Source organism: Bactrocera neohumeralis, chromosome 5 (assembly GCF_024586455.1).
Source record: "Bactrocera neohumeralis isolate Rockhampton chromosome 5, APGP_CSIRO_Bneo_wtdbg2-racon-allhic-juicebox.fasta_v2, whole genome shotgun sequence".
NCBI lineage: Eukaryota > Metazoa > Arthropoda > Insecta > Diptera > Tephritidae > Bactrocera > Bactrocera neohumeralis.
The window spans coordinates 18,473,114-18,499,899 of NC_065922.1; the positions used below are offsets into that span (position 1 = coordinate 18,473,114).

The window sequence follows — 26,786 nt, forward strand, 5'->3', positions numbered from 1 at the left end:
TGCGCAAATTTTTCATACAATTTTGCATACTAATTGCATTGGCCGTATATGAGAGCACATTTGAAGCTTCAAAATGTTAGGTTATTATATTAGCAAGGCAGATATTAAATGAGTGAGTCATATCTTACTAAATTTTTATATAGTGATAATGGCTTATGTATGCTATAACTAAGATCTGATTGCCGACGACTGTTAATTTCGCATTGCTCGGAAAATAATCACATATTTCCCAAGAGGTCAACAGAAACATTGCCTATATTGCGAGCCTATATTTGCGAGCGGAAGGTGAGGAGTTTTACGAATATCTCAAGCCAACATAGACAAGATTTTCCTTAACAGCGCTTTTCAAAGAAGATTAGGTCAATACGTTAGCTCATAGAGCCAATAAAGCTTTCTTACAAGTAATCGGAGAAGGAGTTATACCAATCTTTGTGACTAACTTAGTCTTAACTTCTTTTGTTTTTTGTTTTTTAGGAAATCGCAATAATTTTTGAACAATATTTTTTGTTTACTTTCTCATTGAAAAAATCATTGGGAGTGAATATATTTCTTGGAGTGTTTCGATATGTCGCTGGAAAATAACCCCTCAAGGCGAAAAGTAAAATCCATATTACTCTTCAAAACCCCATTATAGGTATAGGGTATAATTTAGCTGACTTGGGTAAATGTCTGGCTCTTATATTTGATATTCTACTGTAAGAGAGAATACATGGTAATAGCGGTTCTCAAAGAATGTTATATCAACACAAGCTGAGAAAAAGTTATCCAAATATCTCAGGCTAACCAAGCTATAACTGCAAGATGGCCGATATGTTTTAATGCAGTGTGTTGTTGTGACATTGAGAATGAAATATGGAATTATTGTAGGATTTTCCAACCTTTGGTAGGCTACCAGCAAACAATCTTAGTTTGTCAAAAAAACAATTAAGGAAGGGCTAAGTTCGGGTGTCACCGAACATTTAACACTCTCGCATGATAAAGTAATAATCGAGATTTCATTATCCGTCCTTTACATATTTTTCAAATACCGTATTTGTGTAAAGTTTTATTCCGCTATCATCATTGGTTCCTAATGTTTATACTCGTATTATACAAAGAAGGCATCAGATGGAATTCAAAATAGCTTTATATTGGAAGAAGGCGTGGTTGTGAACCGATTTCAGCCATATTTCGTACATGTCATCAGGGTGTTAAGAAAACATTATATACCGAATTTCATTGGAATCGGTAAAGTAGTTCCTGAGATATGGTTTTTGGTCCATAAGCCTGCCTGGGTGCAGCTTCCTTCTGACATTTCTTCCGTAAAATTTAGTGTTTCTGACGTTTTTTGTTAGTCGGTTAACGCAATTTTCGAACTAAATCTTCTTATGGAGCCAAGGGATACGTGTACCAAGTTTCATCATGATATCTCAATTTTTACTTAAGTTACAGCTTGCACGGACGGACGGACAGACAGTCATCCGGATTTCAACTCTACTCATCACCCTGATCACTTTGGTATATATAACCCTATATCTGACTCTTTTAGTTTTAGGACTTACAAACAACCGTTATGTGAACAAATCTATAATACTCTCCTTAGCAACTTTGTTGCGAGAGTATAAAAATTACAGAAATCCATGCCAAAATATGACCTACGTTATTCGTTCTAAAAATTTTTTGGATGTTTTTTCCGCTATTTTGGCATTTTAAGGGTTGTATTTTTATTTTTTCGATAGGTGGCAACCCTATTCGGTAATATTTCTTACACTAATAATTCAAATTTTTCTTTTGAGTATGGTTTGTTCAACCAGTTTAGTTTCTGGAGTTTAATATTTTAATTTTTTCTCCAGGTGGCAACTTTATTGCTTAATATTTCTTACATAAAGACTTCTGAATTTCTTTTTGTATATGTTTTCTTCGTACATTTCAGCATTTCATGAGTGCTATTTTTAAACTCTTGCATAGATGGCAACTCTGTGCCATAGTATATTTTATACAAAAGCTGCTAAAGTACTTATTGAGCATATTTTGTTCGATCGTTGTAGCATTTCAAGAGTAATATTTTTATTTCTTTTATAAGTGGCAACTCTATACCAAAATATATCCCAGATAATTCGTTCTAAACTATATTTGGGTGTTTTTTCCTCTGTTTTGGCATTTTAAGAGTGGTATTTTTATTTTTTCGATAGGTGGCAACCCTATTCGTTAATATTTCTTATACAAGAAATTCGAAAATTTTTTTTTAGTATGTTTTGTTCGTTCCTTTTACTTTCTAGAGATTAATATTTTTATTTGGCAACTCTATTCCATAATATATTTTTTTTATAAAAGTTGCTAAAATATTTAATGAGCATATTTTGCATAAGTGGCAAAATATGTCCTACATAATTCCTTCTAAAATATTTTTTGGATATTTTTTCCACTCTTTTGGCATTTTAACAGTGGTAGTTTTATTTTTCTATAGCTGGCAACCCTATTCGAAAATATCTCTTATCAAAGAATTGGAGCTTTTTTGAATATTTTTGGTTCCATAATTTTAGCTTTTAGAGATTAATATTTTTATTTTTCTTCTAGGTGGCAACTCTATTTTTTAATATTTCGTATATAAAGAATTATAAATTTCTTCTTTTATATTTTTTTGTACGCACATTTCAGCATTTCAAGAGTGTGTTTTTTTATGAATAAGTGGCAACTCTGCTTTCAAAATTATTCTATATTTGAATATGAGAAGCCTTTGAATAACTAAAATCAGCGCGTAAAGTTGCCCGCAAAATGCAATTTTCAAATATTCTCTATTTTGGTCATTTCCGTTATTTATGACTTGATTTACTCGATGTAGTATAAAACCGAAAATTTGCCACAATCTATGATATAGCGGTTATATGAGGCGAACATGGACATATACCACACACACATGCGCACGCACAAGTTCACTTTATTCTGCCGCTCTTTGTTGAACACCCTGCAGAGCGCAAATTAAATATTATTTATTGCTACAATGTCAATAATAATTTTATTGCAAACTCACGCAAGTGGAAACCAACAAAAATGGTCTACAATGACCAGCCAAAATCTGCAAGAGAAAAAAATAGCATTTAACAGCTAATTTGATGGCATTATATTGGTGAGCGTGTTGGCCGCAATTACACAAACACATGCATAGACACACATAAGTACACACACCGAATATTATTTACGCACTTCGCTTGTGTTGCGCGGCATTAGTGTGTGCGTAAATGCTTACATAAACTGTTACAATGTCTGCTATGCACACACATAGACACACGGACACTCACAGTAACAATCGTTTGGTGTATGAAATAAATAATATTTAATAAAGCGAACAAAGGCCATTGCTGATGGCTTACTTTGTATAGGCGCGCAGCATTATATTCCGAACTCACATGCTTTAATTATCGGCGCTTTTGTTTTCGCAAAAATGTCACTTAATTTTCCCAACGCTCCATTTTGCTGGCCATTTCATCGAATGCGTAAACAAGGCAATTCGATTGTCAATAAAATAAACACATCTGCAGCGAGGGCAACAAAAGGAAAAATAGCTTCAATAAACATGGGAAATATTGGCATCAAAAATAAATTTTCGGAATCTTTTGTACAAAAAAATTACATTGTGGCAAAAAATTACCGGAAATTGTAAATAAAACGCAAAATATATAATTATTCAGCAATATTTATTTTGTCGCCTTCAAGGTTCAAAATAATCTCCACCTGATGTAATTCACTTATACCAACGATTTTTTCAGTCCTCGGCTCTTCATAAACCCGTTTTGGGATGGCCTTCAGCTTCTTTAGCGAATTTTTTTATCTCTTCGATCGACTGAAAACGAGTTCTACGGAGTAGCAGTTTTCATTTGTGGAACAAGAAAAAGTCACGAGGAGCCAAATATGGTAAATACCGTGGTCTTTCGATGATATTTATTGCGTTTTTGACTTTAAATTCGGTCACAATCGTGGCTTGATGCGTTGGTGCCTCATCAATGTTGTGAAATTCATGATTTGTTCTTCCAAAATTCCGACCGTTTTCCACGGATGTTCACATACAAACGCCTCATTATGACCAAATAGAACTGCTTATTGACTCTCTTTCCTTCCGGAGCAAATTCGTGATGCACCAAACCGCGAATATCGAAAAAAAGCAGTGAGAATAATCTTGATTTTTGAGCGGCTTTGGCGTAATTTTTTTTTTTTTTTTGGCTGGTTTTTTCCCCTCCATTCCTATAATTATTGATTTGTTTGCCTGTCAAACTGATAAACCCATGTCCATGAATGTGTGATCGGAATTCGCTCGATCAAGCATATCCATAGAGACCCGTTTACGGTATTCTTTTTCATAAAAATTCAGCTTTATGTAATCCAGTCGAGCAAGTACAGGTTTCATATTCAAAATACCCAACAAAATCATTCCAACGGACTCAGGAGAGACCTCGAGCTCTCTTGCCATCTCTCCAACACTTGCTTGACGTTTTCAAGCACCATCTCCATCTTCTTCTTCTTAATTGGCGTAGACACCGCTTACGCGATTATAGCCGAGTTAACAACAGCGCGCCAGTCGTTTCTTCTTTTCGCTGCGTGGCGCCAATTGGATTTTCCAAGCGAAGCCAGGTCCTTCTCCACTTGGTCCTACCAACGGAGTGGAGGTCTTCCTCTTCCTCTGCTTCCCCCGGCGGGTACTGCGTCGAATACTTTCAGAGCTGGAGTGTTTTCATCCATCCGGACAACATGACCTAGCCAGCGTAGCCGCTGTCTTTTAATGAACTATGTCAATGTCGTCATATATCTCGTACAGCTCATCGTTCCATCGGATGCGATATTCGCCGTGGCCAATGCGCAAAGGACCATAAATCTTTCGCAGAATTTTTCTCTCGAAAACTCATAACGTCGACTCATCGGTTGCTGTCATCGCCCAAGCCTCTGCACCATATAGCAGGACGGGAATTATGAGCGACTTATAGAATTTGGCTTTTGTTCGTCGAGAGAGGACTTTACTTTTCAATTGCCTACTCAGTCCGAAGTAGCACCTGTTGGCAAGAGCAATCCTGCGTAGGATTTCCAGGCTGACATTATTAGTGGTGTTAATGCTGGTTCCTAAATAAACGAAATTGTCTACAACTTCAAAGTTATGACTGTCAACAGTGACGTGAGAGCCAAGTCGCGAGTGCGACGGCTGTTTGTTTGATGACAGGAGATATTTCGTTTTGCCCTCGTTCACTACCAGATCCATTTTCTGTGCTTCCATGTCCAGCCTAGAGAAAGAAGAACTAACGGCGCGGGTGTTGAGGCCGATGATATCAATATCGTCGGCATACGCCAGCAGCTGTACACTCTTATAGAAGATGGTACCTTCTCTGTTTAGTTCTGCAGCTCGACCTATTTTCTCCAGGAGCAGGTTGAAGAAGTCGCACGATAGGGAGTCGCCTTGTCTGAAACCTCGTTTAGTATCGAACGGCTCGGAGAGGTCCTTCCCGATCCTGATGGAGCTTTTCGTGTTGTTCAACGTCAGTTTACACAGCCGTATTAGTTTTGCGGGGATACCAAATTCAGACATAGCGGCATAAAGGCAGCTCCTTTTTATGCTGTCGAAAGCAGCTTTGAAATCGACGAAGAGGTGGTGTGTGTCGATACTCTTTTCACGTGTCTTTTCCAAGATTTGGTGCATGGTGAATATCTGGTCGGTTGTTGATTTTCCAGGTCTGAAGCCACACTGATAAGGTCCAATCAGTTTGTTGACGGTGGGCTTTAATGTTTCACACAATACGCTCGATAGAACCTTATATGCGATGTTGAGGAGGCTAATCCGACGGTAGTTGGCGGATTGTGGGGTCTTCCTTTTTATGAATTGGGCAAAGCAGACTTAAATTCCAATCGTTGGGCATGCTCTCGTCCGATCATATTTTACAAAGAAGCTGATGCATGCTCCCTATTAGTTCTTCGCCGCCGTGTTTGAATAGCTCGGCCGGTAGTCCGTCTGCCCCTGCCGCTTTGTTGTTTCTAAGGGAGGATGGAGTCATGTGTAGAAGTTCACGCCAGTGAGGAAAGTTCTCTGATCGCCATTCACTTGGGAGTGGCCAGAAACGATTCTTTTACACATGGCTCAAGCAGCTCACTACTTCCGGTCTTTGACCAAGTATCCTCTGGGTAGTCTAAGAACATCCGCTCGAAGGCGAGCTAATGTGAGAAGGCGAAACATTCCCTACATAGGGTTGTGCGCTGGGCTTTGGACCCGCCACGTAAAAAACAATACCAGTGAAAAAGTTTAAACAGCCACCATATCCATCACTCTTTTAATATTTTCATCAGTTGAAGAAGTCAAAGGTCGTCTAGAACGAGGTATGTTTTCAGCGATCTCTCGACCGTCTTTGAAAGCTTTGTACCACTCTTAGGCTTGTAGTTTTGATAAAACTAAATCACCGTAAGCCTTTTCCAATATTGGCAAAGATTCGGCACATGAAATTTGGTTAAAAATACAAACTTTGAGACAAATTCTTTGTTACATATTTTTATTCGTTGTAGAAATTGCAACGCTCCACTGAGATGTACCAACTTAAGCTGTAATTAAACTGGTTGACAGATCGCGCTCATATTTGTCAAAGTAATTAAGAACAGTCATGCCAAATTGAAAAATATTTTTTTTGAGTGTCATTTACCTTCGGAACTTAATTACAATTTCAAGGTACTTTTTTGTCACAATGTAGATATATTTCTTTGATTATAAATTCTCTTACCTAAATTTTAACTTTTTTTTGTCAGTCCGGGTGAATTTTGATACATCCTGTTCAAGGTATAAATATGCAAAAACATAACGCTTTCATTTACCTCATATAACAATTATTTTTGCCTATAGTATAAATTTTATTTCTTATAATGAAGAGTATATAGTATGTACACATATTTTTATTTGAGTGCTTATTTTTCTATTTATTTGTCGCATTTTGCGACGATTTGCGTTTACATGTACATGCTGCTTTACTATAAATTTAGATATATATATATTAATATATTAACATTTACCGAGCCATATATGCGACTATATTAACAATTGTATTTATGTACACATTTTCATTCCTAAATATTATATCTCCTACATATTCATTGTTCTTTCGAGTTTAAACGCACACATGGGTGTATAAGTTTTACTCACACTTGCCACACACGCCCACTCGCCTGGCTGTCATAAATTTGATATTAAATAAGTAATGACTCTCCAGTGAGCTATGTGTTTTGCAATAACAGCAACGAATAAATCAATTTTGAATTTATGTTTCCGGCACCGAAATGCTAAAAATAGTAAAAGGCGCGAAGCCAAGTAACAAAATGTAAATAAAACAAGAATAAACGTTAACTTCGGCTGCACCGAAGCTAATATACCCTGCGCAGGTGCATTTCTTTCAGTAACTATGTTTTCAGTTTGTATGGAAGCTATATGCTATAGTAATCCGATCTGAACAATTTTTTCGGAGATTACATTGTTGCCTTAGAAAATAATCTATACAAAATTTGGTGAAGATATGTTGTCAAATGTGAAAATTTTCCATACAAGAACTTGATTCCGATCGTTCAGTTTATATGGCAGCTGTATGTTATAGTGGTCCGATATCGGCCTTTCCGACAAATGAGCAGCTTCTTGAAGAGAAAATGACGTTTGCAAAATTTCAAAAGGATATCTTAAAAACTGAGGGACTAGTTCGTATATATACAGACGGACGGACGGACAGACAGACAGACGGACAGACGGACATGGTTAAATCGACTCAGCTCAACATACTGATCATTTATATATATACTTTATAGGGTCTCCGACGCTTCTTTCTGGGTGTTACAAACATCGTGACAAACTTAATATACCCTGTTCAGTGTATAAATATATTTATATGTACATTATAGGAGTATATATATACATATATCCGTATATAATATTTGTAAATATGCGCAATATGGCTTAAAATTTCGTTTAGATGTTTCGGCTATATATATATGTATATATAGTATATAGATAACACACTCTAGATGAAAATGTATTTACTCAACTTTAAGCTTAGATAAGCGCTTCTAGCAGTTTTAAAAAATTTCTTTTAATTTTTTTTTTTGTTTTATTAGTTAGTTATTGGGAAATTTTATATAAAAGCTATGTAGGATTGCCACATTAGTTGGTTACTTTTAACTGTATATACATGTAGGAAGTAGAAGAGGAAGTTCAAGGGAGGTAATGTAAAAAATACTGAAATTATCAAATTTTCTATTTCTTTTTTACGCCCTATGCAGATAGTTTTTTTGTTTTTTGGCCACATCTGGAATAATTTTTCCAGCATCGTCAATATTTTCTTTTCAATAATTAGGCGTTATTTAACTTTCTAAACTATTCATGGTCAGCATGAATCATTTGTTTGACATATCTCGAATAAAAGTTGTATATTGAAGTCAAATTATATGACCTCGTTGGCTGAATAGACTATATACCTTGCTGCCATACCACACTTAAAGCTTTTAGTACTTCGTCAATGGTTATTGACTTGAAGTACAGAAAAACCCAGAATTTGTAGCACCTTTCTTTAGCGGTAATATTCTTTCCAAGTTTAAGTCCTCTTCATGTACCAAGTACATAACATAAACATGTTAATATAAACTTCAAAAGTATATGTATAGTTTGACAGTCATCATTCTTAGTCATTGTATACCTCAAAAAAAAGTCAACACTGAAATTTAAATTTTTGCTTTAAAAATAAAGCTCCAATATAAACAAGCTCTGTATTTAAGGAATTTTTTCATATTTTTTATTGAAGATGTAAGCCTAAAACCTTGGAAAAATAATAATGTGTTACTAAAATTTACGGTCCACAAAAAAAGGTGTTAATATTTTTTTCCATAAAAACTTTATTTCAAAATTTATACGCTATTAATGTTCCATATCAAATGACCTGAGAATTCATTGAATTGTTTTATACATTATAAGTTGCTCATGCGACATGGTGTACTGTATGAATGCAGTATATTTGATGCATAATTTTAACTACGTACAACTTTTAAAGCAATGAGTGTATGAAACAGTCATCCAAGTCTTGTTTTAGAACGATTTCGATTCGAAAATCACTTTTTCAAAATTGTAGACTTATTTATTTTGAATCAAAAACTCCTGTAAATAATACAGCATACGGGAAAAGTAAGGTGATTTAGGTTAATTTACTTTTGAACCTTTCTCATGGCGAAAATTTAAACTTCAAGTGGCGTTTTTAAAAAACCATCTTGGAAAAACAGGCACCCTAATGCATATATAATTTCTTTATCAAAGATATTTTTAAATAGTCTACTTGCTTGGGGAAATTATAAGAGCTTGTTATATATGTATATAAGCAAAATTTTTATCACAAGCTATTGAAATCGGTTCAAAAGTTACACTAAAGCCCTCTTAATAAATATACTGCTTTCCATTACCTGATTTTTTAAGTTTTACAGATTTTTCGAAATATTTTAATATTTTTGAATTACTTAAATTTTTGTTTTTTATTTTTTAATTTTTATTGTGGGTTCAAGTGCTCGTCAATGTGTATTACTTTATGCTATAACTGGTTATAAATTCTCAATATTCTCAAATATTTTCAAATATTATCAAGTATTTTTTTAAAAATTTAGCTCTTCCTTTCTTGTAGCTTTTAATATTCCTATAATATAAAAAATGGAAAATTTTAAAAGGCTTAAAAAGAATTACAATTGCCATCCAAAATAAATATGGCTGAATAATAAATACATATGCGCCTTTCATTTAGTGCAAATATTTTGTATTTGCAATATATTTCTTTATATCTACACTTTTTTTGCTAGAGCATGGAATTTTATACAGCTTCAGTGATAATTTGCAGCAGCCTGTTATTTAACAATAAAACAAACGACTTTAAAAACAAATAGAATGAATAAAAAACTTTTCGTTGAGGCAAAAAGTAGACATAAAACTGACTTTTTGTTTGATTGTTTACTTCGTGGCAATAAAAATTTCATTACTGATTGTTGTTATGTGCACACACAAGAAACAATAAAATATTAGTATTTAAGAAATTAATACGAGGGATATATACAATATAAAGAAATTTTGAAATGTCAATATTTGAATACATATTTCATTAACTTACAAAATATTACGTAAAATCAATGACAATGAAAATAACACATAAATTGCAGCACAAATGCGGCATTCTTTCTTTGTAAACAGAGTTATTGACAATAATAGTTATTTTTTTACGCCTCATTCCCTTTGACTTTTCAAGACTTCAGGTTGGCTTATAGTTCCCAGTTTGCATTTAAATATTCGCAATATTCTTTGACAAGCTTAAACCTAAATATCCTTTTAGTTCAAAATCATTTTTATCGATGTTCGACTGTACATATAATCGCCCCTCTTACATCTATCAATATAAAACGTTCAGAAAAAGTTATAATTGGAATATTCTTATAAATAGCAAAAGACAACAAATTTGGGGTAGTTGAAGAATTTGGTAATGAGATAAAGTTGTAATTTTTTCACACTCAATGCCCGTATTCAGACTAACTCGGGTAAGAATCCTATTCCTACCGACCTGAAGATAAAGTTTCATAATAACAGTCATCCCTTTTTGGATAATGGCATATATGTACGTGTAGTGACACTTGATGATCTGAGTTGGCTTAAACCTTATTTGCTATATCATTTATCGATCAAATAGATGACCGTAAATAGAAGAGAAAACTCAATAAGTGTGATTATTATTTAAATATACCATATACCATAGTGAGCGGTGAGCAAATTTTTTTTCGAAGTGGTCGCCTTTTGCTTTCGAACAAATCTTCAAACGATTCGGCCATCAAGAAAAGCTCGCATAGTTTCTGTTAGTACTCGTATTGAAGACGGTAAGCGAACCAAGGATTTTCTGATTCTCTCCAAATTTCGACAGAATATTCGATAGACTGTGTTCTCCAAATCTGACCACAAATTGTAGTTAATGGATTCGAATCTAGACGGCCAATCATCTGTAGCTATGAAACCAAGAATATTGCTTTTAAGTTGCTGATGGATGGTTTTTGCCTTATGGTCGGGAGCAAAATATTTCTGCAATTCACCGCTGTCCATCTAAGAGAGTATTACATACAAGTAGATGTCTTACCACGCCTTCTAAAATATCTGGCTAGACAATTTTTGTTCAATTTTTACTTTATACACCAGCAAACCATTACAAAAACTAAATGTTGATCACGTTAAACCTTGGACTGAAAGTATACTTTGACGACCCTTGACCGTCTATTGAGCCTAATTTCCTTCAAGCACATTTTCATAAGTTGACCAGTTGATCGTCAATAGGCTTTCATGTGGATATCATCACGGATTATAGTTGATATTGATATGTTCGATAAATCCATTTCCCTTAGTATATTTTTCTGTTTTCTATGGGAATTGCTACGAACTGTCATAGCTGAGTAAGCGCGAACTACAAATATTCCTTCTTCATTTCGTTTTTGCGTGTTTGATCTCGTGGCATGCATGGTAAACTTTGTGACAGAATTGGTGGCAGGACTAAGTAGATGTAAATGAGATGATTTCAGCTGTCAGATGTTATTAATTCGATATATTTAAAAACTATTTCCACTCATGTTTAATAGTTATTTTGAATAGAGGCTTATATGTTATTATAAAATTACTGTCTGTGGCTAATGAAAAATGTAGAAATGCAAATGCCTTATTAAGCTCTCTTAGATTGATTGTACTATATGTGGCAAGCAGCAATGCCTCAGAAGCTGTTAAATAATTGGCAAACTGCAACCATTGCCGCAATAAAACCATTCCTGATTACACTAGATTATTTATACATTCTGTTCGTTGATTTACATTGCTTACTAAGCTCGTAAATATACATATATTTGCGTGCGTGTAAATATTATTGAAATTTAAAGCAGCTTTATTGCAACTAAACTTAATTGCAGATGCATGTGTATGTGTGCCACAGACGCTCACAACTACCACTCAGCCATGTCGACCACTTTTCTTGACCACAAATTTGCATACAATGTAAATATAACTTACATTCGCTTTAATCCGGCTGCCTTTAATTAATGTTGCATAGTTTTCGGGGCAATCGTTGCATGTCAAGCATTGAAACCAAGTGGTAATCACTCATTTGATGCACTTGGTTTTCACACATTTTGCGCAAATTTCAATTAAAATTTATACTGGAATGAAACTATAAATTTCACTCATAACAACCGTTATAAATAAGCTGCTTTCGGCTGGCGATGTTTGTGCATAAATTCAATTGCTTTGCCTGTGCTTATTATGTGTATGCGTAGAGAATTTTGCAATTTGCTGATATTTCTGTCGGCCTCTGTATTTGTATTTAATTTACTTTATATGCAAATTTACTATTTCCATAAATACTGTTATGATTTTCAACACAACGACTGACCTGCCACTGAGCCAGTGCATTTCCGGCGCAAATAATTTTGGTAGTACTTATGTAGAATACTTCAGTGCGAATATGCATTCGTTGAGCTGTAATGAGCGTTGCGTTGTTTCTAAGTTCGAAACACATAGAAATTGCTCTGGAAATACTGAGTATAGTCCATAAATTAGACTAGTTCGAAATGCTTGCGCAAAATCTGTGTCCAAGCTTGGCCTAAACGCGTAGTATGCAAATACAACTCTGCACTAAAATTTTATAATTAAACAGAATGTTTTTGTGAACATCGCCAAATGTCTTTGAAAAGTGTGCAATGACAAATTATAAGCCAAAACAGATATAGAAGTGAGTCACAAGCTCATTCGAGCGTTAAATTAATTTAATAGTTGCTTTAGTCTCTCGTAAATAATTCTTATATGCGCTTCAATGAGTTTGTATTAAATCGTGCGGAAATAAAAAAAACCTGGAACAGAACAATTTTGAAAATAAAAAGTTTGGCCTAAAGGAATTGTAAATGATGCTAGTAAAATCATATTGAGGTTTCCGGAATAAAAATAAATTTAGTATATAAAATTTTTCCTAAAACAAATAAACATGAAACACATTTTGATTGTTAACATAAGTGCCCGGTTCCGCGTATAATGAGAAAATTGTATTTAAAGCAACACTATGTGTAGAGGTATGTACATGGAAGATTGACATGGAAGATTGTGTATTTTGTATTTCAGAAAAGTTGTAGAAATACCCATTAATGTCGTTTTCGACTTTTTACTGCATAGAAGGCAACCTTGTATGTTTATGTACAATGTTTAGTTGAAGTATTTTCTACATTTTTGTTGCACAATTGAGTGATAAAATAATAATTAAATTATGTGTGAAATATTGATTGTGGAACTAAAACTTTTTAGAGTTGCCATCTTAAAAGAAAAAAAACCGAAAAAAATTTAGAGTTGCCACCTTATAGAAAAAACCGAACAAAATTAGATATGTATATTCATGAAATACCAAGAATATATACATATGGCAGCGTAGCTTTCAGGACTAACCAATTTTTCTGGGTTGCCACCCATTTAGAAAAATCTAAAACAAGTGTTTCAGAGCTGCCATTCTTATAGAAAAAAACCGAAAAATATATATATATTGATGAATTACTTCAAATATATAGCAACAGAACTTTTAAGACTGAAGCAAATTCTTCAGGGTTGCCATCCATCTTGTAAAAAATCTAAAACAAATTTTTCAGAATTGCTGTCTTTATAGAAAACCCCGAAAAAAATACATATTCATAGCATGTCGCAAATATGTAAACGACAGTATAGCTTTTCGAACTCACGCAATTTTTTAGGGTTGCCATCCATAAAGTTGAACAGCTAAAAAAACGAAGATATATACTTATATATATTCATGAATTACCACAAATATATAGCATTATAGCTTTTAAGACTAAAACAAATTTTTCATGGTTGCCATCCATCTAGGGAAAAATCAAAGAGAGTATAGTATTTCCAAACGTCCTCTGCAAAACTAGCTATAATACCAACTATTTATAGTTCTAAGTTATACTGTTTTCGAGTTTTTACTGCACTGATACTAATGTATATGCTTCGTAAAAATATAAATACATTTTTTTCGGTGTTTTCTGGATGTATGGCAGCTCAAAAAAAAGGGTCTTAAGTCCCGATAGCTATACCATACAATACATTATTTTATATGTATAAGTTTTTACACGTTTGTTGTTTATTTTTTGTGGAATTGTTATACGCGTTTTCGTAGAGAGTTACCATATATTTATAATTATATTTCATGACTGAAAATCTGACCAAACCAGATTTGTTTAAAAGTTTCGTGCAAAATCTGACCATTAATGGGCTAAAGACGCTTTGTCCAAATATAACAATATTTAATTTTTCAAATATGAAAAAGGTGGCAACGCTGCAAAACTCTTATTTGTAATGAAACGTTCATAGAGCTAGTCTATTAAAAAAGGAGACTTATACAATTTTTCTTATATATACATACATACATACATATGTACATATATTATAAACTCTTCAGGGCGGCAACTCTAATTTCACTATATAAGTAACGTTGGCAAATGAACTGAAATATTCCACTATTATATAAAAAAATATTTCAATCACTTAGAAGATTTTTATTTATTTTTTCACAATTATTTTAAAAATTTTCATTCAAAACTACTTGGCAACCCTATGTAAAAATATTTAAAAATTTTTAGAATATTTTTTCATTAAATATTCTCTGGAAAATGTTATTTGTGGTAAGTATAAAATACTTACCCATCTATACTTCCTACCAGGCTACCTAAACATCTCAAACATTTTCCTCACCTTCTCTCTCTCTAATTTACACCATGCCTGCATTCCACACTCTACTTTCTAGGACACTTATTTACTTTGGCTGCTTTAGCGAAATCATCATTTTCCCTTCCTCGCTGCACAGTTCGGAACAGAAGCTTTGTGCATTGCTTGAGAATACTTCAAATACCGCAATCAAAAACTCGCGCACAAATATTTGGTGTCTATTGATGGCCACACATACAGCCACACACATGCTTATGACTATACATGCGTATGGGGAGAAGCAAATGCAGGCATGTGTGTGCTGTCACAGCCAATTTACAGTTTCGGCGCATGCATTTCTTGGCGTTTGTGCAACGTGATGCAATTTTCAATAGCAAATTATCTGAGAATTCCCCAGCATGCGGGCTTGGAACGTGAGTAAAAATTTACGGTAAACAACAGTGTTTGTTTAAACTATGCGCTTGTGTGTTTAGGTATGGGTAAATATGCACACAAATGCGGAAATTTTGAAGTTTATTTGAATTTCCAATTTCTTATGCAAATTCCGGTTTAGTGAGAGGGGCTTTAAATATTGTTTAGCAAGAATATTTTCGATGTGGGAGTTTTTTTTTTTTTTTGAAATTCGAAAAAAGAGAAACATTTCTACATATTTTTAGGAGTTATTAAAAGTAAGAATTATTTCAAACCGCATCTTCAAACTTTTCAATGCATATAAACTCTAAAAATAGCCTTCAGTCTCCTTATGTCTTGCAACACACTCCTGTTCAACCCATCTTTCATACATATGGATTCCAAAAATATCCTTCAATTCCTTTTTATCTTGCGTTACGCTGCACATCAACTTCACTTTACTTCCATTTTACCTTAAAAATATATTTTTGCTCCTCCCAACCAAGTATTGTCTAGTGAATTGCTCTAAAATTAAATTCAACTATTAGTTGCACACACGTCAATATATAAATATACAAATGCTAGTTGCCTTTACCTTGAAGTACAACTCCTTCATTGACCATTCGACTCAGCACTTTTGCTCCGAGTGCTTGCCAATCAAAATGCTACTTCAGGCATTTCGGCCACCGCATGCTTCTGGGAATTTCCACAACATATCTAAAAGCGTAGAAATAAACTCGAAAGAAAAAAAATAACAAAAACACATACTCAGTTGCACAATTACACACACACTTGTGCAGTAAATGCCCGTGTGCCGAGTAAATTTTGAAGTAAACCACTCTAACGGTAAGTAAAAGTAATAAACATCTTGCTAGTGGCAGCAGAAAAAAGCATTTCTCAGTGGTACGTTCAGATTTCGATTTTCTGATTTTTGATTTCTCATTTCTTCTGCATTCATTCGTTCGAAAACTTTTCATTACACGCCCAAGGGTATGCAAGTGATTTTTATTCAACGGCGTCCACACACAGCTGTGCTATTTGCAATTTGTTTCGGGGTGACTACATGGCGTATGAGTGACTAAAATTGGCTAAGAGTGCATGGGATTTGAGAGTGTTTTGCAGTTACTGTGGTCGACTGCTGGAGGTTGAGTAATTTTATTCAGCGCATTGAGAGAATAGTTTGTGTGGTATATTGAAAGAAAATTTTAGTATTTTGTTTCATAAAGAGGCAATTTTTCATGATAGATATTTTGTTTTTAGTGCAAAATATTTTCAGGGATGCGAATATTTTAATCAAAAATTTTGGTTAAAAATTTTGATTTTCTTGTATTCGGAATTAAAAAATAAAAAAATTCGAATCAGCTATTAATTCAATTATTTCCTGAGATCTTTATCTGCAACCCTGCATTTATTCCGTCAAAAAATTATGCAAGCCAATTTTTAGATAAATGTTTATAAACTTTTCAAGCTATTTTCTGCATTTCTTATAATAAATTATAACAAACAATTATAAAACCACTAATTTTATTCAAAAATGTTTATTATTTTTTTAAATAAAAACAAAAATTTTAAAAAGATAATTATCCATTTATTTTAGAGAAATCAAAAATTATAAATACAAATTTTTTCCAAATTAACAAAATTTTGAAATTTTTACTAAATTTAATTTTTTTTTAAATAAAAACAAAAATTTTAAAATACAAATTTTCCATTTAATTTAGGGAAATCAAAAATTTTAAAACACATTTTTTCCAAATTAAAAAAATTTTGACATTTTTACCAAATTTAATTTTTTTTAAATAAAAACAAAAATTTTCCATTTATTTTAGAGAAGTCAAAAATTTTAAAAACAAATTTTTCCAAATTATAAGAATTTGAAATTTTTGCTAAACTTTATTTTTTTTTTTAATTAAAAACAAAAATTTTAAAATAAAAATTTTCCGTTTATTTTAAAGAAATCAAAAATTATAAAAACAAATTTTTTCCAAATTAAAAAAGTTTTGAAATTTTCACAAAATTTAATTTTTTTAAATAAAAACAAAAGTGTTAAAAGAAATTTTTCCATTTATGAAAAATTATTAAAAAATATTTGTTTCACTCTTAAAAAAATGTTTGAAAAAATTGTCATTTATTATACGTAAATCGAAATATATTAAAATATGTTAAAATATGGATTTTTACAAATATTCTAATAACTTCTTTTATTTCATTTGCAGGTTGGTTCCTTAAAAGACTACTATCTCTTCCACCATCGTCGTGTCGCTAAACGTTCTTTGCGTATCAGTAGCGAACACCATAGCGCCTTAAATTCCGAACCTGAGGTGAGTACTTAAAGCAAATCTTAATTACAACGAAATACTATACTTAACTAAAATACAAAATTTCCAAAATACAATAAGAAAAAAGAGTTGCCTACCATTAGGCGCTTTAATAATAAAAACGGTTTTTTTTTTAAATCTTCAAATATTTGAATCTCAAATTATAGTTCAAATACCTTTTATCGTACTTACATAAATTAAATACTAATTTTATTAAATTTTCTTTACTCTTAAATTCCTTACAGGTTCGATGGATGCAGCAACAGCACGAAAAGTTGCGCAAAAAACGTGATGGTTCCTACACCACCCTACCGGGCTACAGCCCTTACGATGTGATAAGGCCGGGCGCAGGTTTTGTCAGCGCACCAGGTTCCCGCCTAGCATATCACCCGACTGCGTCGGCGCGCAGCAGCTCGGCTTTATTGTCACGCGCTCCACGCATACAATATCGCGCTGCCACATCGCATAACATCTTTCCTGATCCTCTATTCAAGGAACAGTGGTACTTGGTGAGTGAAGTATGTAAGAAATTTTGTTTTATTTTATTAGTTTTTACTTCAATCCTCACCCTAACGGGATGTACTTGGCGGGATAATAGCGGAAATACTTTTTAAGTTTAATTTGGTGTTGTTATTGTAAACATTTCCCTAACTAGCTAGTCAATACAAGTGTAAGTATGGTGTAAGTCCTGGCAAAGCGTCACTTGTGTGTGGAAATTATGCACTAATTTTTTTTTTTTGTTAAAGATTCTCTAAATGTAGGCAACAATATGGATTTCTATGTATATAAATTGCAATGGTTGTACAAAATTCGTTGCATAAAAGTCGGCGCTTAATTTAGAAAAATTGAATTATCTCATATTTTTGGGTTTGATGTAATGTTTTATTATTTTTTTTCATCAGACAGGTAGGTAAAATTACCTGTTAGTTAAGTACAGTAAACACCTAACAACTTGAACCTTTTTCTAATTTTTTGGAAGAGTGTTTGGTTTGACTTTTTATAATTTGCGGTTTGGTTACTTTATTTATTTAATTTTATTTTATTGATTTTAGTTTAATGTAATTTAATCTAATTTAATTTAATTCAGTTTAATTTAATTTATTTGAATTTAATCTAATTTAGTTCATTTTAATTTAATTTATGTTAATCTAATTTAGTTTAGTTTGATTTAATTTAATTTAATTTAATTTAATTGAATCTAATTTAATTTAGTTTGATTTAATTTAATTTAATTTAGTTTAATTCAGTTTAATTTAATTTAATTTAAATTAATTTTTTTAAATTTCATTTCAATTTATCGCATTAAAAAAACTCCCTCTTAAGAATGCTCAAACTACCAAGTCATTTTACGCCAATAAAAATAATTCACCTCCAACTCGTTGCAAGTTGTAATTCTTCTTCACTCTCTCGTCACCTCAAAGGCGACTAAAGCCTTGGAAAGTCCTCTCGCATTCATCAGATTTATTGGATTTTCGATTTGACAATGCCACTAAACCAACAGCCAAACAAAGCTAAACCAACAACATTTCACTCACAGAATCCACACACACCCTGCGATGAAAAAGAAAATCCACAAAGAGTAAGAAATAAATCAGAGGCTTCAGTTGAGGGCCAAGAAAAGGTAAATAACAAAATATAAATAAAGATTGCCAGCAAATGCAGTCTCCTTGCCCCTCTCGACCAGGGCGCGACGCTGATACGCGTGGCTAAGTTGTAGTTTTACACCAAGAAGGTAAACCAACTTGACAATGCCCACAATGCTGCAAGAGCAGGCACAACAACAAGAATACATGCACCAACTGCACATGTTGCAAGTGACAAAAGCGAGCGCAGACGAAGAAGAAAGCGAACCAAAGGTAGCTAGCAGGCAAGCAAACAAGTCCGCCTGGCAAAGCCAGCAAATTCACAATGGCGCTGCCGAGGCGCAAAGAAAGAGCGACGCTTTGTTGTGAGGATCTTGTCATATTATCCTTGCCATCAGGCGCTTGCAAAGTTTTAACCGAGAGAAAAAGTGTGCAAAACTGTGAGAAAGTGCTGCAAATAGTAGAAAAAAGAAGAAAGAAAGAAGCTCGCTACTTTCAGTGGTGCGGTTACCCACAGCAAATGGCAAGTTCACCCGCAGGCATTACGCTGCTCCAAGATTTATATGCTTAAGCCGCACAAATAAGCAGACGCCGAAGACCAGTAGCAAGTTGCAGTCGCGAAAGTAAGCATAAAAGATGAAAGCGCTAAAAGGGAATACACAAAAATTATTTATACTCGTTTATTAGAATGTGCATGACAGTTTGTGCAAAAAGTATATGGCACTGCCATTAAGGTGGCATTTGGCGCGATTGTCTGCCTTCATATTTTTCGGTCAAGCAACATATACGGGGAAGACGAAGCATGAATGCATTTATGATTGTCGAGTTAAGTTGCTGCGGGCGATTGAAAAGAAATTCAACAAGCTTTGATTGCATTGAATAATTCATGTCGAGAAATTTCCTCTTTTTTTATACCTATATACTTTTTCAGCAATTATTAAGAGTGCAGTTATCTACAGCTTTACGGAGAATAGTACTGAATTTTTCTGAAAAGATTTAAATTACAAAATTAACGCAAATTTGATTAATATATCGTTTAAAAAATGGATTTAATTTAATTTAATTTAGTTCAATTTAATTTAATTTCTTTTAAAAAATCGAATTAAATTAATTTAATTTAATTCAATTTAATTTAATTTAAATTAATTTAATTTAATTTCTTTTAAAATACGAATTAATTTAATTTAATTTAGTTCAATTTAATTTAATTTTTTTTTTAAATTCGAATTAAATTAATTTAATTTAGTTTAATTTAATTCAATTTAATCTAATTTAATTTAATTTAATATCTTTTAAAAATCGAATTAAATTACGCTACGATAATTCAATTTAATTGATTAATTTAATTTAATCTAATTAATTTTAATTTAATATGTTTTGATTAATTTGATTTAATGTAATTTATTGCTATATTTTGTCTGAACCTAAAATCGATAATTAGGTGTTTTCTTACAATTATACATAGTTGCAAAAAAATGAAAGAAAAGCTTATCATTTGCCCTGAAATGTATGTAGGTGGAATCTGTATACAAGTAGATAGCTATTAAAGCACCCATGTCCACTTAGTATTTGGCTGAGGTGGAAATCCAGCTCCCAGGTCTGTCTATCCACGAATAGATGTCCGGTATCATTCTGTGGGTCTACCGTCCTTTCAGTGAGGTTTGTTACCATTGCTGCCATATAGTTAAGCTTTGGACTCTCTCTTCTCTTTTGGCTCCTATAGACGGCTCTGACCGCTTGCATACCCGTTCGTATACGTCAATGGGCATCATACTGGCTATTACTTGATATTGTTCAGAAAGCACTGATAACTCATAGTGCAGCCTTTATTTGCCATCATTCTTGATATAGCGTTTAAGATTTTATTCGCTTTATCAGCAGTGTATTCTAGGTAATTTTTAAATTTGAGCTCTATTAATACTCTCAGATACTTTAGTAGCGGCTGTGAATTAATCTCACACTTCTCAACGGTGAGAGATATACTTTCCTCCACTTTTCTAGTACATACGAGGATATGTGCAAAACTTCTGTCTTTTGCTCAGCCAATCTAAACCCATTGAGGTTATGTGAGTCAGGCCCTACTTGTGTCCGTATCATGGACTGATGCAGCTTTCTTCGGGCTGCCCCTTTGTCTCGGGCTGTAACTACTGCTGCCGGTCGTCCGCGTAGCCGGTTAAATAAGATTTGTCTGTCATTTGTAGGTTTAGTATATACACTGGTCTGGGCCTAAAATAGACCCTTGTGACACTCTTGATGTAACTTCTACAAGTATTTGTCGTTATTCCTCTCTAGTTTGGTACAGCAGTTTTCTATTACTAAGATAGCTCCACACCGCAGCATTGAGGTACTCGGGAATTCTAAAATTCCGTTTAAGCTGTTTAACTTATTCCGTAGAAAATTTAATCGTTAAAAATAAAATTATTTTTATTCGAAAAAGATTATTTTAAAACCTCAAAGAGCGGAAAATTTAAGTTCTATTTAAATATAAATGAGCCTGAATGCGATTTTCTAACGTGTAAAAATATTATATATCTGCTCTTAACCCTAACTACTGCTGAATGTATTTTAATAGTTGGTATTATATTTTAAGTAAATTAATTTAAGATTAAAAATTCAAATAAATCATATTTATTTAGGTTTTCATGTAAATAGTGTGCGTTTTAATTCATTATATTCAAATAAAATACTAATGTTGTAAAATAGAAAAAGTATGCTTATACTAAATTGTATTATAAACCCTTGCTGAATATGATGCCTTCCTTTATAATTTAAGAAAAAATATGGTAAAAGTGAATACTACATAACTACATGCCAAATATAAAAATTACAGTTCCTATAACGTTATACTAACATATATTTCCATTTCTTATGCTCTCTCCCCCTCTCTTTTATACATGACGACATTTCATTTACATATGGTCCGCATACACTGCTATTTCCAAACGAAAACTTCAATTCAAATGACGGCAAAACAACAACAAAAATGAACAAAAACAACCAACAAACAACATCAATCACCGCACACCACAGAATGGTGGCGCCAAAGATGGTCTCGATATGAATATCGGGCCCGCCTGGCAGAAAGGCTACACCGGCAAAGGCGTTGTTGTTTCCATACTCGACGATGGCATACAAACGAATCATCCTGACCTTGCGCAAAATTATGTAAGTACCTACACATTTATATTTACAATGTTGTCTATTTATAATTCTACAACTGAATTCAATGTGAATTGAAATGCTTTGCGAAATTATGTTTTCAGCTTTAACTTTAAGTCTTTCGAGCATTTACAAAGGACAGCCGAAAACTTTTACCGTACACTTGTAATGGCAGACAATAATTGAAAAAGTCTAACAACTTAATTCGCTTTGAATCTAAATCAAAAACAGATTTGCTTGCGCTGGAGCGTCAAGTGGTTGCGTCGCGCATAGGCATGCATCGGGCATAGGCGCTGCAGGGCGTATGCGCAACTTTTGCAATTAATGCCTTTTAAAGCTTAACTACTTTTGTAATTTTTTTTTTTTTTTGTGCGCAGCTGAAATTTTACTTTTCTGCTGACGCTACTAATTCTAAAGTTGCATGTCTACTCGCTGAGACTTGCGGGCCTTGGGAGTGCATGGCAGGTCATGTACTCCGCCTCTGCCGCATAATCATCGCACTTTGTTTCGCATAATCGCCTATTTATTTGCTTGCTAGTCTGTCTCGCTGGCGATATAATCGCTTTAGTTGCTCAAATTTATAATTTTTCTACTTATTTATTTGTGTTTGTTTTTGGCCATACAAACTGGTTATCTCTCGGCGTGACGCTGCTCATATTTCCAAATTTGCATAGAAATGGTCAAAGTTGCAGCATTTACATGTGGCATTCGGCTTATTCTTATCATAATATGATGGTTTTTGCTATAACACTCAAACAAATATTTACTTTTCATTGCTTAGTTACCTTTTTTGGTTTTATTTGAAGATTTTTTGTAGTATACTAAGAAAGTTTTATATTTGAAAAGAAATATATGCATATATCTTTTAGTATTGTTAAATTGTCAATTATAAAGAATGCATTTTGCATGCTGATTAGCTAAATTTCTTAGTGTAGGAAGAATTTGCGAATTTTACAGACTACTGAGCAAAGTCCTGACTTCTGAAAGTCTCTAGAAAGCAAAGAAAAATATGATTAATAATTTTAGATCACTTTTCATTCTTTTAATTTTTACTTTAAAAAAGTTTATATAATATTAAGCTAAATACAGATAAACTAAACATAAACTTAAAAAACTTAATTCGAAAGCTTGCGAATGACTTTTGATACAAAAGAACGATATAAAAGAACTTCAAATAGAAGGTCACAGGTTTGGATTGGTTTGATTAAGACATTAAATATATAGAAGAGAAGGTTGGATTGGTTTAATTAAGATATATGTATAATATATATCAGAGACTTTCACTGAGTGCTTTTAGTAACTGAGGGAATACTTGTTATTAAAGTGACAGCTTGTTAGAATTACAAACATTGTATATAGCTTCAGTCAGCTGCTTATTATCTTCATAAAGTAAGTTTGGTAATTCTCTACTAATATTAATTAAGCATATACGTTATGAAGTTTTTTTTTTTTTGAACTATTCATATTTTCAGTCTTATCATGAAATTTCCTTGGAAATACCCTAAAGAAATTCCCTGAAAATTTGAGCCCTTAATATTAACATTAGGGACTGAACCAAGGCATGTAACAATTTTCCATTGAAAATACGCGAAGATCTTGATTTTTTATCTTTAAATTTCTATAGCTCAGAGGCATCGCTTTGACTTTAGACACATATTCCTCAGAATTGAACACTGTAGAAAAGTACCCATTGCGACAAAGTCGAAACTCACACCGGCGAGGTAGTACGGGGCTCTAAACATGATTTTTCCACGGTATTCGTATTTTTTTGTATATATCTCGTAAATGACAAGAGCTATAGAAAAAATGTGCATGCCAAAATTGTACGAAATTTTATTTGCTACAAAAAATGTCCGAGGTCAAAATCGCTATCATTCCAATTAATAATTCTCGATATATTCGACTTTTTAAGTAAGGCTTTATAGAATTTTCATAGATGATATGTAATGAAAAAGCTATGAAAATTCCATGCAGCCTTAATTCAGGACTGAAAAAAATTAATAGTTCAAAGAAAAAAACACCCTAATCTACATATATTCCAAAACGGTCTCAATTTTATTTGTTCTTACTTGACATTATGTAGATGCATTAACTATTTCAGTAATTGTAATAACGACTTTCATTAAATGACTTTTTTCTTCGTAAAAAATCATAAGAAATAAAATATTTTTTTTTATACCCTTAAAAAGGTATATTAAGTTTGTCACGAAGCTTGTAACACCCAGAAGGAATCGTCGGAGACCCTATAAAGTATATATATAAAAGATCTGTATGTCGAGCGGAGTCGATTTAGCCATGTCCGTCTGTCTGTCCGTCTGTCTGTCTGTATATATACGAAATAGTCCCTCAGTTTTTAAGATATCGTTTTGAAATTTTGCAAACGTCATTTACTCTTCAAGAAGATGCTCACTTGTCGGAACGGCCGATATCGGACCACTATAACATATAGCTGCCATACAAACTGAACGATCGGAATCAAATACTTATATGGAAAACTTTCACATTTGACAAGATATATTCACGAAATTTGGTATATATTATTTCCTAAAGCAACAATGTAATCTCTAAAAAACTTGTTCAGAACGGATTACTATAGCATATAGCTTCCATACAAACTGAACACATAGTTACTAACAGAAATGCACCTGTGAAGGGTATTTAGCTTCGGTGCAACCGAAGTTAACGTTTTTTCTTGTTCTTTATTGAAATTGAAATGAATTTTTGATGACTCATGCCCAGCTCTTGACCGATGCTACGGCTGCTACTATGCCGGTCTCTTTCGACCAATTCAGCGATTTTATCGCAATTTTCGACCACAGGCCTTCCGGAGCGTGGCGCATCTTCGACCATCTCTACACCAGAACGAAAACGTTGAAACTATCGTTGTGCGGTGGAAGTGGAAACTGTATCGGGTCTATAAACTGCACAAATTTTATTGGCGGCTTGAGATGCATTTTTGCCTTTATCGTAGTAGTACTGTAAATTATGCCGTATTTTCTCTTTATTTTGCTCCATGTTTGCGACGCTATAACTCACGAACGACTTAAAAGAAACGACAATCAATCAAACACGTGTTAGCGCGTAAAATGAGCTTTTCAAAAAGGTATAGCATGACTCGATGCGATAAAACTAGAACTACGCGCTTTCAGCGCCAACTAGCGAAAATACCGCAAGACTTTTTTGACAACCCAATATATAGTAATGGCCAAGTGTCCATAAACCCATGAAGGAGTTAGTTTACTTGCATCGGCTGGCACTACATCTGTATGGCCTTCTATTATGTGATTAACTTAGTTGAAATTCTGAAGATTTTATGAGGTTAAATGGCTTTCCTTGAGCAGGAAATGCCTGTTTTCAATATATATATTTTTTCGCATAAAAATTAAATATATTATGTGAACTCTTTATTAAATATTATTTAAAATATTCCAAACTCGGTCATTACGAGGTCATTTGCGGAGAGCCCTCGGAGAAAATGTGTCGTTCCGTTAACAGCAGAACTTTCTACAGGCTCATATGAATTAATTAATAAATTAATTAATTTTTTAATTTTTGAAATTTTCAAACCCACCTAACCTCTTAACAATGCACTATACATTATAAAATGTTCTTATAAAACTTTTCTATAAACATCATTTACAATAATTTAATGGAAATGTGGCACAGATATTGCTTAAAAGTGTTTTAACTCAATAGGAAGTTTAAAAAAAAATTTTCTGTAACTTTGTTTTATTAAAAACCTATCTACTTATTTCGTTCAAAACAGTCAACCTTTTGATCATAGACCGGTAAGCAGTGAGATTTTTGTAGCTCTAAAAAAGGAAAATCTTCAAACAAAACTTTCTAAAACTCAATATTTATCGTTTTTTTGAGGTTTTTCCATTTCATTTCAACGCTAAACGTTTTGCTTCTAATCATATCCGCGGTTCCTTAAAACAAAAATTGTCTCTATTGCCTCCTTTCAAAATATTTACTATCAACTAGCAAGTTTCTGTCGCAAATAAACAAAAAATAAATACTCAAATCAACCTCATTATCTGCAGGAGCAATATTTTTGCGCCTGCCTCTTTTCAAACACCCCAATACACCGTTTTTGCTTCAATTTACATTGCACACCGTTAACCGCAGTCATCAGTACCGTCTTCGTCATTTTGTTTGGCATATTCTCAAATGTCATTTGCAGGCTTGCGGTATTGTGGCCAGTCTAGTCTTCACTGCTTGCAGGCTTTTCATTTTTATTTTATTTATTTAACGGTATTTTGCTTGCTTTGCTTCATTTAAAGCAGCCTTGTAATAATATTGTTTGTAAGCAAGATATCTAAGGGATCAGCCAGAAAACCAACAAGCCAGCATACTTCTAGGCGTTAAAGCGTAATCACATAAATACAAATCACACACACACATGCATATACATATATATGCAAATACAAAGCAGCGCCTCGCATCATCTGCTTTGCATTACACTTTGTTTTGCTGCTCCTGCTGTGCCATCGCAGCTTCTAGTCTTCCTCTACTGTCGCTATTTCTTTGTAACTTCATGCTTTTGTGAGTATGTCCGTCTGTGTTTATTCCTGCACTGCCTTCTATTTAAAAAATGTA

The 26,786-nt window shown here is 33.2% G+C and overlaps 1 protein-coding gene across 3 annotated transcripts in view; it reads left to right on the plus strand.

The window, feature by feature from the left end:
• LOC126760138 (furin-like protease 2) overlaps positions 1 to 26,786 on the plus strand; it is a 395,670-nt gene that overhangs the window by 302,101 nt on the left and 66,783 nt on the right. For all 3 annotated transcript variants that reach the window (XM_050475573.1, XM_050475575.1, XM_050475576.1), the window contains 3 exons: positions 17,344 to 17,448; positions 17,691 to 17,954; positions 22,059 to 22,193. In XM_050475573.1, the coding sequence (XP_050331530.1) occupies positions 17,344 to 17,448; positions 17,691 to 17,954; positions 22,059 to 22,193 (504 nt within the window). The remainder of the gene's footprint in view (positions 1 to 17,343; positions 17,449 to 17,690; positions 17,955 to 22,058; positions 22,194 to 26,786) is intronic.